Source organism: Esox lucius, chromosome 17 (genome assembly GCF_011004845.1).
Source record: "Esox lucius isolate fEsoLuc1 chromosome 17, fEsoLuc1.pri, whole genome shotgun sequence".
Taxonomy (NCBI): Eukaryota; Metazoa; Chordata; class Actinopteri; order Esociformes; family Esocidae; genus Esox; species Esox lucius.
In genome coordinates this window covers 45,100,336-45,116,191 of record NC_047585.1, presented here as the reverse complement: position 1 = coordinate 45,116,191, position 15,856 = coordinate 45,100,336, and the positions used below count along the sequence as shown (strand labels likewise).

The 15,856-nt window shown below is 45.4% G+C and overlaps 1 protein-coding gene across 3 annotated transcripts in view; it reads left to right on the top strand.

Annotated features, from left to right (window-relative positions):
• The window catches only part of lrp3 (low density lipoprotein receptor-related protein 3), a 32,682-nt gene that overhangs the window by 7,955 nt on the left and 8,871 nt on the right, over positions 1-15,856 (top strand). For 2 of the 3 annotated variants that reach the window (XM_029113847.2, XM_029113848.2), the window contains exons 2-7: positions 2,480-2,615; positions 9,086-9,291; positions 11,170-11,363; positions 12,493-12,693; positions 15,021-15,242; positions 15,505-15,711. In XM_029113847.2, coding sequence (XP_028969680.2) covers positions 2,480-2,615; positions 9,086-9,291; positions 11,170-11,363; positions 12,493-12,693; positions 15,021-15,242; positions 15,505-15,711 — 1,166 coding nt within the window. Of the gene's footprint in view, positions 1-2,476; positions 2,616-9,085; positions 9,292-11,169; positions 11,364-12,492; positions 12,694-15,020; positions 15,243-15,504; positions 15,712-15,856 lie in introns of all 3 variants that reach the window. The other variant, XM_029113846.2, reaches the window with a different exon arrangement.

Genomic DNA, 15,856 nt, shown 5'->3' with positions numbered 1-15,856 from the left:
TTCAAGCTGATAATTTACCTCAGGCATGTTTGTATTCTCTGAGAGGCGTGTCTGGTCCAGACCACCTGAGTAGAGGAGACATCTGTTCAATTTGGACTGACGGACGATATAAACAGACAGAACAGAGCAGTGTGGCAGCTTGGTACATTTAAGATAGTAGACAAACAGATGGACAGACAGACAGGCAGGCAGTAGACAGACAGACAGGCAGGCAGGCAGTAGACAGACAGGCAGGCAGTAGACAGACAGACAGGCAGGCAGTAGACAGACAGGCAGGCAGGTACGCAATAGACAGACAGACAGACAAGCAGGCATTAGACCCAAGACAGACAGGCAGACAGTTAACTGACAGACTGACAGGCAGTAGACTGACAGGCAGGAGGACTGAAAGACAGGCAGTCTGCACACAGGCAGGCAGTAGGCAGACAGACAGGCCGAGGATCATAGTGACAAGTGTGTCTCTGGGACGACGACGACCTCTGGACCTGGGCTAATGCTGCTCATATGATCTATTATTCAGCCGTCAGCATGAATAAAGAATAGCTGAGAGCTTGTCTGTCCTCTGGGGAGAACCAGGCTAGCATTACCATATCCAGGTAGTCAGTGAAATACAGCTCTGCCCAGGCCACAGTCCCAGTGTGTTGAGTCCAGATCTGCCCAGGCCACAGTCCCAGTGTGTTGAGTCCAGATCTGCCCAGGCCACAGTCCCAGTGTGTTGAGTCCAGATCTGCCCAGGCCACAGTCCCAGTGTGTTGAGTCCAGATCTGCCCAGGCCACAGTCCCAGTGTGTTGAGTCCAGATCTGCCCAGGCCACAGTCCCAGTGTGTTGAGTCCAGATCTGCCCAGGCCACAGTCCCAGTGTGTTGAGTCCAGATCTGCCCAGGCCACAGTCCCAGTGTGTTGAGTCCAGATCTGCCCAGGCCACAGTCCCAGTGTGTTGAGTCCAGATCTGCCCAGGCCACAGTCCCAGTGTGTTGAGTCCAGATCTGCCCAGGCCACAGTCCCAGTGTGTTGAGTCCAGATCTGCCCAGGCCACAGTCCCAGTGTGTTGAGTCCAGATCTGCCCAGGCCACAGTCCCAGTGTGTTGAGTCCAGATCTGCCCAGGCAACTTTCCCAGTGTGTTGAGTCCACACAGCTCTGCCTCTGGGTAAATACTTGTAAATTGTGCCCTCTATTTGCACTTCTGATTAGATGCTTTCTGCATTTCATTGTACTGTAATTGTACTGTTCAATGACAATAAAGTTGAATCTAATCTAGTTGGTGTCATCTGACCAAACTGCTTTCACACGTCTCTCATAGCACTTCACTACAACACACCACGCAAAGACGGTTCTCTAGTCTCATCACCATGACACCTGTTGTAGGTCACTGGTTTTACATAAATAACCTAAGTCTCTTTCATGTTTAGCCAGGTGTTGTTGTCAGTCAACCAGATGTTGGTGTCAATCAACCAGATGTTGGTGTCAATCAACCAGGTGTTGGTATCAGCCAACCAGGTGGTACTGTCAGTCAACCAGGTGGTACTGTCAGTCAACCAGGTGGTACTGTCAGTCAACCAGGTGATACTGTCAGTCAACCAGGTGATACTGTCAGTCAACCAGGTGGTACTGTCAGTCAACCAGGTGATACTGTCAGTCAACCAGGTGATACTGTCAGTCAACCAGGTGGTACTGTCAGTCAACCAGGTGTTGGTGTCAGTCAACCAGGTGTTGGTGTCAGTCAACCAGGTGATACTGTCAGTCAACCAGGTGATATTGTCAGTCAACCAGATGATACTGTCAGTCAACCAGGTGTTGGTGTCAGTCAACCAGGTGATACTGTCAGTCAACCAGATGATACTGTCAGTCAACCAGGTGTTGTTGTCAGTCAACCAGATGTTGGTGTCAATCAACCAGATGTTGGTGTCAATCAACCAGGTGTTGGTATCAGCCAACCAGGTGGTACTGTCAGTCAACCAGGTGGTACTGTCAGTCAACCAGGTGATACTGTCAGTCAACCAGGTGTTGGTGTCAGTCAACCAGGTGATACTGTCAGTCAACCAGGTGTTGGTGTCAGTCAACCAGATGATACTGTCAGTCAACCAGATGATACTGTCAGTCAACCAGGTGGTACTGTCAGTCAACCAGGTGATACTGTCAGTCAACCAGGTGTTGGTGTCAGTCAACCAGGTGATACTGTCAGTCAACCAGGTGTTGGTGTCAGTCAACCAGGTGATACTGTCAGTCAACCAGGTGTTGGTGTCAGTCAACCAGATGATACTGTCAGTCAACCAGATGATACTGTCAGTCAACCAGGTGGTACTGTCAGTCAACCAGGTGTTGGTGTCAGTCAACCAGGTGATACTGTCAGTTAACCAGGTGTTGGTGTCAGTCAACCAGATGTGTGTCTTACTGGGTCTTGCTTTTTTGGGGTTGTTAATAATTCATTAATTATTGTAATGCTGTCTGATATTAACTGGACATTGTCCCCCCCAGTAGCCTGCAGTGGGAAAGTGGAGATCCACTCAGAGAGAAGGGGTGTGATCTACAGCCCCTCCTGGCCCCTAAACTACCCCCCCGGAGTCAACTGCTCCTGGAACATCCAAGGAGACAGGGGAGAGGTCATTACCATCAGGTAATACGCACAACACAAGCACTACACACAACACACTACACACAACACACACAAAACACATGCACAACACACATACAACACATTAAACACATGCACAACACACACACAAAAATACAATACACACACAACACACATGCAACTCAAGCACAACACACATGCAACTCATGCACAACACACGCACAATATACACATAAAAATATACAATACACACACAACACACATGCAACTCATGCACAACACACAGACAACACACGCACAACACACAACACACGCACAATATACACAAAAAATATATACAATACACACACAAAACACATGCAACTCATGGACAACACACAGACAACACACGTACAACATACATACAACACACGCACAACACACACACAACACCCACACTACACACATAAAACACGTACACAACACACAAGCACAACTAACACCCACATGCACATCTCACACATAACACACGCACAACTCACACACGACTGACACAAAACACACCCTCTGTATCACTGAAGTAGAGGAGGCCAGCTCCCGCCCTGTCAAAACGTTTGTCTTTCCATGTATCTGGTATGAAGTTACAAAGTGTTGGTTTAAAAGCCGAAGCCAAGCTTGGGATATGTGGTCAGTTGAATAATGCACACATTTAATAATATTAAAATAAAATACATTTACTAGAATAACTTTTGGCACTTCTATTTTGGGCTGCACTGAACCAGAATGTGACTGTAATTTATTTTGAAAAGTGGGTTTGGTGAACCAATATAGCCGTGATCTGGACTAGATGATGACGAATCAAGTCTCCAGAGAGAGAGTGAAATCCTGCTATTTTAGTATTGTATTTACATTTATTGTACTACTATCCAAATTAACTCTGTCTGAGTGGGAGAGAGGTGGGGAGAGAGAGTGGGAGAGAGAGAGTGGGGGAGTGAGTGGGGGAGAGAGAGTGGGGGAGAGAGAGTGGGGGAGAGAGGATAGGGGAGAGAGTGGGAGAGAGTGGGAGAGAGTGGGAGAGAGTGGGAGAGAGAGTGGGGGAGAGAGTGGGGGAGAGTGAGAGTGGGAGAGAGTGGGAGAGAGCACCAGATGAAGGATAGTTTCACAGACAGTTGTGACTAATCACTCTCCTCTTCTCCTCTCCAATGTTGATTACAATCAGGACAGCTCCAACACACACACGCACACACACACACACACACACGCGCAAACACACGCACGCACACACAAACGCACATGCACACACATATGCATGCACACACACACATACGCACACAAACGCACACACACATACGCACGCACACACATACGCACGCACACACACACACACACACACATACGCACACACACACACAGACAGCACACACACGCAAGCACACATACGCACGCGCACACACGCAAGCACACATACGCACGCACACACACGCGTGCGCGCACACACACAGACACACATACGCACGCAAGCACGCACACCCACACACATACACAGGCAGACAAATCACTTTTCCCTACCAGGACACCTCCTACAACCAGATACATGGATTTCTCACCCTCAATAACGAACTCTGTTCATATCTATGTTTTTTATCTGTCATGATAACATTTAATCAATCAGACTTCAATAGAATACAAATCATAACTACTAACATATATGCATATATACTAACTATATGCATTTTCAGTTATTTTTGTGCTGGAGGTTTCTAGTGGAACGCTTAACGACTGCATCGGCATAAGTGAGGATTGACAGGATGGCCGTTTTCTTGAGGGTATACTTGGCAGTGTGGGTGAAGGACGACTTGACTCAGAATAAGAAACCAACAAAACCCTCTTGTACAGAGCAGAGTAGGGTGGTCTCAAGTACTGCAATATATAGGGAATATGGTGGTGTAAACAAGTGTACTATATAGGGAATATGGTGGTGTAAACAAGTGTACTATATAGGGAATATGGTGGTGTAAACGAGTGTACTATATAGGGAATATGGTGGTGTAAACAAGTGTACTATATAGGGAATATGGTGGTGTAAACGAGTGTACTATATAGGGAATATGGTGGTGTAAACAAGTGTACTATATAGGGAATATGGTGGTGTAAACAAGTGTACTATATAGGGAATATGGTGGTGTAAACAAGTGTACTATATAGGGAATATGGTGGTGTAAACAAGTGTACTATATAGGGAATATGGTGGTGTAAACAAGTGTACTATATAGGGAATATGGTTGTGTAAACAAGTGTACTATATAGGGAATATGGTGGTGTAAACGAGTGTACTATAAAGGGAATAGATTGGTCTAAAGTAGTGTACAATATATGGAATAGGGTGGCCTTTAGGACTCCATCCCAGACTCTCAGACAGCAGGAAAAGAACATTATGACATATGGAATGCTCTGTCTCTATCGGTTACTGTCTCTCTTTGTTGCACTCTCTCACTATCTCTCACAGTCCTGGCGTCTCTCTAGATACAGTGTTGTAACAATGTGCAAATAGCCTAGTTGAAGTCCATTAAAATATCAATATTGGTTATGCTGTGATCGCAAATTACTTAGTTTTCCCTAACAGAAATGTCTCTAGTGAAACTCTCTGACAACCCAACAGCTCCCTTCTGAGGTGATGGAGAGTCTCTAGTAAAACTCTCTGACGACCCAACAGCTCCCTTCTGAGGTGATGGAGAGTCTCTAGTAAAACTCTCTGATGACCCAACAGCTCCCTTCTGAGGTGATGGAGAGTCTCTAGTAAAACTCTCTGACGACCCAACAGCTCCCTTCTGAGGTGATGGAGAGTCTCTAGTAAAACTCTCTGATGACCCAACAGCTCCCTTCTGAGGTGATGGAGAGTCTCTAGTAAAACTCTCTGATGACCCAACAGCTCCCTTCTGAGGTGATGGAGAGTCTCTAGTAAAACTCTCTGATGACCCAACAGCTCCCTTCTGAGGTGATGGAGAGTCTCTAGTAAAACTCTCTGATGACCCAACAGCTCCCTTCTGAGGTGATGGAGAGTCTCTAGTAAAACTCTCTGATGACCCAACAGCTCCCTTCTGAGGTGATGGAGAGTCTCTAGTAAAACTCTCTGACGACCCAACAGCTCCCTTCTGAGGTGATGGAGAGTCTCTAGTAAAACTCTCTGATGACCCAACAGCTCCCTTCTGAGGTAATGGAGAGTCTCTAGTAAAATGCAGTTTGTAAAGGCACCCTGAGTCTGCTCCCTGTCCTCTCCCCTAGGCCCTGGTCAGGAGCAGTTCACCAGTTCCTATAGAGAAGGGGAACATCGATCGGTCAGGAAACTGCTCTCAGGCAGCAGAGAAGCAACTTTTGCTCTTCTGCTTCTCTCAACCACTTAGCAATGATCTCAGCATCTAGTTGTGTGATGATAACTTGCTCACACACACACACACACACACACACACACACATCCCTACATTCAGTTAATGCCCTTCACAGCTGAGTCATCATGGATGGAATGATTTACTTCCTGTTCTGGCACGTCTAAGAGAGTTTCCAGTTAGCTCCTGAAAACTATTATGTCACCATTCTAACGTGGAGTAGACTATGGGGGTGTGGAGTATCGTCATAAACACAGTTCTCCTAATCCTCTGGGCTTCCCTTTAACAGACCAGACCCTAGCCCTTCTGTCAGGCAGTAGCACCACAGGGTGTGTCAGAAACAATTGTCAGAAACAACAATTAATTATAATTGAATAAATATGGTCATGTCTATGGTGCCTTTGTGAAGTATTCTCCTTCACTTTCTTCACATGTTGTTGCGTCATAGGCTTAGTTTATTATATATATATATATTTATTCTTTTGTCAACCTACACACAAAACATGCTTTTGGAAATGTGTGCCAATTTATCAAAAATGAATAAATGAAATACCTCATGTCAGTGTACAGACCCTTTGCCATGGCACTCTGATACATCCTGAGTTATTTTATTATCCTTGAGATTAACTTACAGAACTGTTGCAAATGCATTTAGAAAACCGCACACGTGTCTATGTAAGGTCCCACACTTCACAGTGCCTTCCTGAGCAAAAACCAAATCATGAAGTCCCAGCAACTCTCATAGACCTCCGACCTAAATGCGTCGACGCAAAGATCTGGGGAAGGTTATGAAAGAATTGCTAAAGCATTGAAAGTTCCCAGGAGCTCAGTGGACTCCATCATTGTGAATTGTTTGGGCCTGGGAGAATGGTCAGGGTTGAGCGAAAGATGAATGAAGCAAAATATAGACAGGTCCTTGAAGAAAACCTAATACAGGCCGAACAGACTTGAAACTGTGAGCGCTATCAAAAGCACCTTTACAAAGGACTGAATAAATAGTCTGAATACTTATAGTCATGTGAAAATTGTATATGTCTCTGGTACAATATGGAATTCATTGTTCACTTCATGATGATGGCAGGTTGGCCCTGAGGCAGCAAAGCAGCCCCAAACCATAATGCTACCGCCTTCTTGCTTTATGTTTGGTATGAGGTTCCTCAATTTGAAGGCGGTCTTTTGTGTTCGCCAAACATTACATTGCGGCCAAACAACTTTACCCTGTGACCCTGGGGGTATTATGCCGCATTTCCACTGGTGCTTTACCGCGGTACCAGGGCTACACCTGTGATTTATGCTAATGTTGGCTCTAGACTTTCCTGTTTCGACTATACATTTAGTATATAAGGAGGGGCTCAGATGGGGAGGTTAGTAAACTATTAACGTGATTTGGCTTTCTGTTCATGAAAAATAAAAGGTTAGATTTTTCTGGAAGTAAAACAACGTCTTGCTCATTTTCTTTATAAAACGTTGTCTCAGTTTCTTACCTCTGTTGTGTCAATGGCATCGTACCACCTTCAGTTGTTCCAACTCCTTACTTTGCTTCTCTGTTCTGGTGCTTTATTTTCTTTATTTTATCAAGGATCTGTTTGTTAGATTGGACGAAACCATCACGAGTAGCCTAAAACTAAGCAAATGATGCACATTGCTATTAGAATAGCACAACATGCAGCGTTTTCACAGCACGTAATATGTCAACCCGCAAACCCCACCCTAAGTCCTAAAGTCCGGGGCTTGGTTCCAAGTGAGAGCCGGGCAACTTGGCCACAGCCTACTGGCCAATTGGCACCTGTCAGTGTCAATGGGAACAGAACATAGTCTGGACTTTGGGGTAAAACACCAGTGTTTGGCACCAGTGGAAACGAGACATTAGCGACTTCTTCAATCATCTTTTAGTCAACTCCTGGGCTGAATTTGGTGGGACAACATTAGGGCTGCAACTAACAACTGTTTTGATAATCAATTAGTCTGTTGATTACTACAAAATTGTTGGAAAAGCATTCCAGGGTACTACCTCATGAAGCTAGTTGAGAAACGTTTGACTGACACTGTAAATGTTTATGCAAATGTAATGCATTTAAATACCTATTGTGGAGAAATATAGAACTCACCAAATGTACACTAATGGGTTAATTCATCAGTAACGTTGTGAATGCATAACTAGCTGGAGCAGCTCAATTATACAAAAACTCACCTTGTTCAAGTAGACGTTAACGTTATCTCAGCCATGCATTCAAGATTACGTACGTAAGTGTGTGCGTATAAATGTGCTGCTTTTTTGGGCTTCATCCGCAGTTCCAATTTGCTTGTTTTGGCCTTCTTTTGACAGTCCCATTAGCTTGTTTTACTTGCGATAACTTGCAACACTGGTTTGTGGTTGTTCACAACTTCCCTTTGGTGTAACCTCAGCCATCTCAGCCTCCGCAATCTTTCGAAATAGGCTATACATTTTTTGCTGCGTGCGTCTCGTGTAGACCCAACCAATCGATAAGGATATTCGTTGCCAATGATTTTGATTATCGATGTTATCGGGGTTTTTTCGATTACTTGTTGCTGCCCTAGTCAACTTGCCCTATGTAGATTGCCAGTTGTCTGAAATGTTCTCACTTTCTGTCAAACTGTGGAATGATCTACTTGGAATAGCTTGGATTTGTATATGACTTTGTAACCCCTGTCAGTCTTTCTTCTTAGGGCCATGGATAGGTCTTTTGATCTTGGAATGATGTGTTTGGACACCTGGTTAAGAGCAAACCAGACCAGGTTTCTCATCTCTATGGAAGGGTGGACACTCCCAAGTTACCCTCAATTTTTTAAATAATAGTTTGCGCCTGTTTTGGTGCCCCTGATTCTAATTCTGGATATTTTATGTGGTGGTAAAGGTACGGGTGGCCTAACCTTTAAAATAATTTAGTATTTATTAGAGTTTATAGGCACCAAAAGCATGTCCCTGCTGTCCATGAACATCTGGGCAGTCACAACTCTGTCAAAACCCATTCAATGCCCAACTGTTTTACAGAGAACCAGCAGTTGGTTAGTTCAAAATACTGTATGTCAACACATCATCGGTTCAAGGCCATTCACTGTCCCAGGGCGAACAATCCTCCAAAATCAGGATTCAGACCCTGATGTATGACTGTCCTATCTCCCTTCCAGTTTCCGTAACTTCGACCTGGAGGACTCAGGTCGCTGCCAGGGGGACTGGCTGCTCCTGGGACCCACATGGAGGGAGGAGTACCGGGTGTGTGGCTCTATGCTACCCCCTCCGTTCATCTCCTCCAGGGGGAGAGTCTACCTCTACTTCCACTCTCAGACCAACAGCTCTGGACTGGCCCAAGGCTTCAGATTGTCTTACATCAGAGGTAAGAAAGAAGGACTTTCCAAAGGTTGTATTATGACTTTTTTTAATTAAGGAACGTTTTTACTTTAGTTTTTAAGTGTTTTTAATTTTTATTGATGTTATTTAATATTTATTTACCTCAGTTGATTGCACTGACTGTAAGTCACTGGATAGGAGGCCTGAGGGTGGGAGGGGAGGAGAGGGAGAGGATGGGGAAGAGGAGGGGAAAACGGAGGGGGGAGGAGCAAGGGGGAGAGGAGGGAGGAGGGGGAGAGGAGGGAGGAGGGGGAGAGGATAGAAGAGGATTAGGGACAGGAATGTTGGTCCTGGAATGGAACAGAATGCATCTTCTGGATTCTACAGCTTTTACAGAAACAGGCTGGGGTTTGTACTTCTGGTACTACATCTTACACAGAAATAGTCTGGGATTTGTAGTTCTGATACTACAGCTCACACAGAAAATAACTGGGGTTTATAATAATTCTGATACTACAGCTTACACAGAGAACTGTCTGCAGTCAGGGCAGTGTGAATATCTGTCTGTCTCTGTGTGTGGACCCATCAACTGACAGCATATGCAGTGTTTTAAAGCCAGTTGAGGTAAAAGTTACTAATTAGATGTAAGTGGTATTCTGTTAAGGATTCTGTTGGGTGATATTTTGCTATTGGCTGTCTGAACTCTGTGGGTTCAATATGATCTATATTTGACTGTGTTGAAGTCTTGAACCCAGATGCTACAAACTGTCCCTTCTGATTGGTTAAAATATTTCAACAGCGTTGTGCTGCTCCTCCATTTTGTGGTTAACCAGTCTGTTTTTAGGTGGTCATATCTGAGGTGTCAGTTTACCAGTCTGTTGTTAGATTGTCATGTCTGAGGTGTCAGTTTACCAGTCTGTTGTTAGATTGTCATGTCTGAGGTGTCAGTTAACCAGTCTGTTGGTATGTTTTGAGGTAGATGTGGTGTGGTTATGGGTTTGTTGATGTGTCAGTATTATCAATGTTGTGTTGTCTGTATTATGTGAATGTGTCAGTATTATCAATGTTGTGTTGTCTGTATTCTGTGGATGTGTCAGTATTATCAGTGTTGTGTTGTCTGTAGTCTGTGGATGTGTCACTATTATCAATGTTGTGGTGTCTGTAGTCTGTGGATGTGTCAGTATTATCAATGTTGTGGTGTCTGTAGTCTGTGGTTGTGTCAGTATTATCAATGTTGTGGTGTCTGTATTCTGTGGATATGTCAGTATTATCAATGTTGTGGTGTCTGTATTCTGTTGATGTGTCAGTGTTATCAATGTTGTGGTGTCTGTCTTCTGTGGATGTGTCAGTATTATCAATGTTGTGGTGTCTGTATTCTGTGGATGTGTCAGTATTGTCAATGTTGTGGTGTCTGTAGTCTGTGGATGTGTCAGTATTATCAATGTTGTGGTGTCTGTAGTCTGGATGTGTCAGTGTTATCAATGTTGGGGTGTCTGTATTCTGTGGATGTGTCAGTATTATCAATGTTGTGGTGTCTGTAGTCTCTGGATGTGTCAGTATTATCAATGTTGTGGTGTCTGTATTCTGTGGATGTGTCAGTGTTATCAATGTTGTGGTGTCTGTAGTCTGTGGATGTGTCAGTATTATCAATGTTGTGGTGTCTGTATTCTGTGGATGTGTCAGTATTATCTATGTTGTGGTGTCTTTATTCTGTTGATGTGTCAGTGTTATCAATGTTGTGGTGTCTGTATTCTGTGGATGTGTCAGTATTATCAATGTTGTGGTGTCTTTATTCTGTTGATGTGTCAGTGTTATCAATGTTGTGGTGTATGTATTCTGTGGATATTATTATCAATTTTGTGGTGTCTGTAGTATCTTTGTATGGGTTTCTGTTAATGGGTCAGTAATGTGTTTGTCCCTGCAGGTCGTCTAGGCCAGTCCAGCTGTCAGTCTGATGAGTTCCTCTGTGGTAACGGTAAATGTCTTCCCCGGGCGTGGCGCTGTAATGGCCTCGATGAGTGCGGAGACACTACAGATGAGCGGAGCTGTGCCCCGCCCCCCACTCCTCACCGCGCATCCCTGTGTTCCCTCGGAACCCTCCCCTGCGCCCAGGCCCAGGTAGCTGTCCTGTAGACACTAAACCCTCCCCTGCACCCAGGCCCAGGTAGCTGTCCTGTAGACACTAAACCCTCCCCAACACCCAGGCCCAGGTAGCTGTCCTGTAGACACTAAACCCTCCCCTGCACCCAGGCCCAGGTAGCTGTCCTGTAGACACTAAACCCTCCCCTGCACCCAGGCCCAGGTAGCTGTCCTGTAGACACTAAACCCTCCCCTGCGCCCGGGCCCAGGTAGCTGTCCTGTAGACACTAAACCCTCCCCTGCACCCAGGCCCAGGTAGCTGTCCTGTAGACACTAAACCCTCCCCTGCACCCAGGCCCAGGTAGCTGTCCTGTAGACACTAAACCCTCCCCTGCACCCAGGCCCAGGTAGCTGTCCTGTGGACACTAAACCCTCCCCTGCACCCAGGCCCAGGTAGCTGTCCTGTAGACACTAAACCCTCCCCTGCGCCCAGGCCCAGGTAGCTGTCCTGTAGACACTAAACCCTCCCCAACACCCAGGCCCAGGTAGCTGTCCTGTAGACACTAAACCCTCCCCTGCACCCAGGCCCAGGTAGCTGTCCTGTAGACACTAAACCCTCCCCTGCACCCAGGCCCAGGTAGCTGTCCTGTAGACACTAAACCATCCCTTGCACCCAGGCCAAGGTAGCTGTCCTGTAGACACTAAACCCTCCCCTGCACCCAGGCCCAGGTAGCTGTCCTGTAGACACTAAACCCTCCCCTGCACCCAGGCCCAGGTAGCTGTCCTGTAGACACTAAACCCTCCCCTGCACCCAGGCCCAGGTAGCTGTCCTGTGGACACTAAACCCTCCCCTGCACCCAGGCCCAGGTAGCTGTCCTGTGGACACTAAACCCTCCCCAGCGCCCAGGCCCAGGTAGCTGTCCTGTAGACACTAAACCCTCCCCTGCGCCCAGGCCCAGGTAGCTGTCCTGTGGACACTAAACCCTCCCCTGCACCCAGGCCCAGGTAGCTGTCCTGTAGACACTAAACCCTCCCCTGCACCCAGGCCCAGGTAGCTGTCCTGTGGACACTAGACAATCGAGACGGTTGCTGGGTTAAATCCTAGATCCTACATTTATGTTCTCTATCATGAAGCATTGTTCTGGTTCATCTGGTTCTTCTTCTGTAGTCCACCCGGTGCCTGCCCCCCTCGCTGCGCTGTGACGGAGCCCGGGACTGCCCCGACGGCTCGGATGAAGCCGGGTGTCCTGACACAGCCTGCGGGAAACGCCTGGGGAACTTCTATGGAACATTCGCTTCTCCTGACTTCTTCCGTCCCAACCGCAGTGCTGTGGGAGAGCTGAGGTGCTCCTGGCAGTTGGACACACAGGTGGGGTGAACCATATGGGCTTTTTCCACAGAAATCGGAAGTGTATTTTTGTAGCAGGTTCATACATGATTAAATAAAGGTGTGCATGTATCATGCTTGAATCTATCCCCCCCCGGGAGAGGCTGAATTAAAACAGAAACTGGATGGGACGTTTTTGCAGTCGCAGATTAAGCCTGGAAATTACATTGTATACTTAGAATTCAAACAGTAGGAACATAGTACACAAAAAATACAAGAAAGTGCAAAATATTTAGTGTGTATATACTAATATTAAGTTTACATTCTTTTTTCTAGATCATTGTAAATATATTGAAATCCTTTTTATTTACTTGGAATTGGTACATAACGTTCTGTAGATACAGTCTCCTGAAGTAGTTATCCAAACAACTAATCTTTCCCTTTAGTGATGTATGTCCAGCAATTTTATGAAGTTTTTTACATCCATCAATCAATCAAATGTATTTATAAAGCCCTTTTTAGCAGTTGTCACAAAGGGCTTTTACAGAGACACCCGGCCTTAAACCACATGGAGCAAACAACAGTAGTGTTGAATTTCAGTGGCTAGGAAAACCTTTTTTTTTACATCAATATGCACACCCTTGATGGACATATAGATTTGTTATGAATATACAGTTTGATCCAGAAATATTTGGACACTGACACAATTCTCATAATTTTGCGCCACCACAATGGATTTGAAATGAAACAACCAAGATGCGATTGACGTGCAGACTTTCAGCTTTAATTCAAGGGGTTGAACAAAAATATTGTATGAAACGTTTTACGAATTTTCATACACAGTCCCTTTATTTCAGGGGCTCAAATGTAATTGGACACATAAACACTATCATAAATAAAATGTTTATTTTTAATACTTTGTCGATGCACAGACATCACCAAACGCTGTGTTTCCTCCTTTGTGATGCTTTGCCAGGCCTTTACTGCAGCTGTCTTTAGTTATTGTTTGTTCGTGGGTCTTTCTGCCTTAAGTTCTGTCTTCAGCAAGTGAAATGCATTCTCGATCGGGTTGAGATCTGGTGATTGACTCGGCCATTGCAGAATATTCCCCTTCTTTGCCTTAAAAAATTCCTGGATTGCTTTCGCAGTATGTTTTGGGTCATTGTCTATCTGAAAAGTGAAGCGCCATCCAATCAACTGCTGAATTTGTCTGAATCTGAGCAGACAGTATATCTCTATACACTTCAGTATTCATCCGGCTCCTTCTGTCTTCTGTCACATCATCAATAAACACTAGTGACCCAGTGCCATTGGAACCCATGCGTGCCCATGCCATCACACTGCCTCCATTGTGTTTTACAGATTATGTGGTATGCTTTAGCTTATGAGTCGTTCCAAGCAAGCAAGTTTATTTATATGGCGCAATTCATACATATAAGCCATTCAATGTGCTTTACAAAGAAAAAATTATAATAATATATAATATAAAAATACAATAGCATAAAAATAAAAACTCAAATGAAAACATCAAAAAAACATCATGCCTTCTTCCAAGCCTTCTCCATACTTTTTTCTTCCCATCATTCTGGTACAGGCTGATCTTAGTTTCACCTGTCCAATGCTGTTCAAGAACCCGGTTGGCTTTTTTGGATGTTTATGTCTTATGTAGCCTTTTTATTCTTGAGTCTTATGAATGGTTTGCGCCTTGTGGTGAACCCTCTGTATTTGCTCTCTTGAAGTTATCTCGTCATGGTAGACTTGGATAAGGATATGCCTACCTCCTGGAGAGTGTTCTTCACTTGGCTGGTTGTTGTGAAGGGGTTTTTCTTTACCTGGGAAAGGATTCTACGGTCATCCAATCCTTTTTGTGTTGCAGAGATCATCAGTGTGTTATTTTTATCTCCAAACTGTTGATTTGGCCACTCCTAATGTCCCTGCTAACTTATTGAAGGATTTTTTGGCCTGTTTCACTTGTATTGAGAGCTTCTTTGACTGCGTGTTGTGGGTTCACAGCAACAGCTTCCAAATGTGAATGCCACAACTGGAATCAACTCCAGACCTTTTACCTGCTTAACTGATGAAGAAATAATGAAGCCCACACCTGTCCATGAAACAGGTTTTGAGTCAATTGTCCAATTACTTTTGGTCTCGTGAAAAAGAGGGGCTACATATTAAAGAGCTGTAATTCCTAAACCCTTCCTCCAATTTGGATGTGAATTCCCTAAAATTAAAGCTGAGACTCTGCACTTGAAGCTCATATTGTTATTATATAACTGTACATTTAATATATTTAGGTAAACAGCCAAAATAACAAAACGTGTTAGTGTCCAATTATTTCCAGACCTAACTGTACATGGTACTTCAACCAGGACCCCAAGCCCATCATTTTGCAGCTGGACCTGGGGCTTGGTCCTGCAGACTCCCTCCATGTGTATGATGGGCTGGTTCAGAGGGCAGAGCGCCTCCTGCAGGCCCTGTCGCATCATAACAACCGCAGACCAGCCATGCTGGAGTCCAGCCGAGGACAGATGAGTCTGCTGTATATGGCCCAGCCACGGAGCCCTGGGCACGGATTCAACGCAACGTACCAGGTAGATCCATCCTGACCTTATCCTGAACCCTGACCCTAATCCTAACCCTGACCCTAATCCTAACCCTGACCCTAATCCTAACCCTGACCCTAATCCTAACCCTGACCCTAATCCTAACCCTGACCCTTATCCTAACCCTGACCCTAATCCTAACCCTGACCCTAATCCTAACCCTGACCCTAATCCTAACCCTGACCCTAATCCTAACCCTGACCCTAATCCTAACCCTGCGTAGACAATAAGGGTCTGTCGTTTCCTCCAGGTGAAGGGATACTGTTTTCCTGGGGAGCACCCATGTGGCGGGGACCAAGGCTGTTTCTCTGAACGGCAGCGCTGCGACGGGTACTGGCACTGCCCCACGGGTCGCGATGAGGAGGACTGCCTGGTCTGCCAGGACGGGGAGTACCCCTGCGAGGGCGCCAGTGGAGTCTGCTACCCGCCGTCCGAACGATGCAACAACCAGAAGAAGGTTCATCAGGATCGGCTTATTTCTTACGTTTGGGGTTGTTGGTTATGTACACTCTTAGCTGGTCATGTGCAGAGTGCCGATGTTACAGCGGGTGAAGAAGCACCTGTCGGTCCTATAGAAAACACACAAGCAAACCCGAAATGTC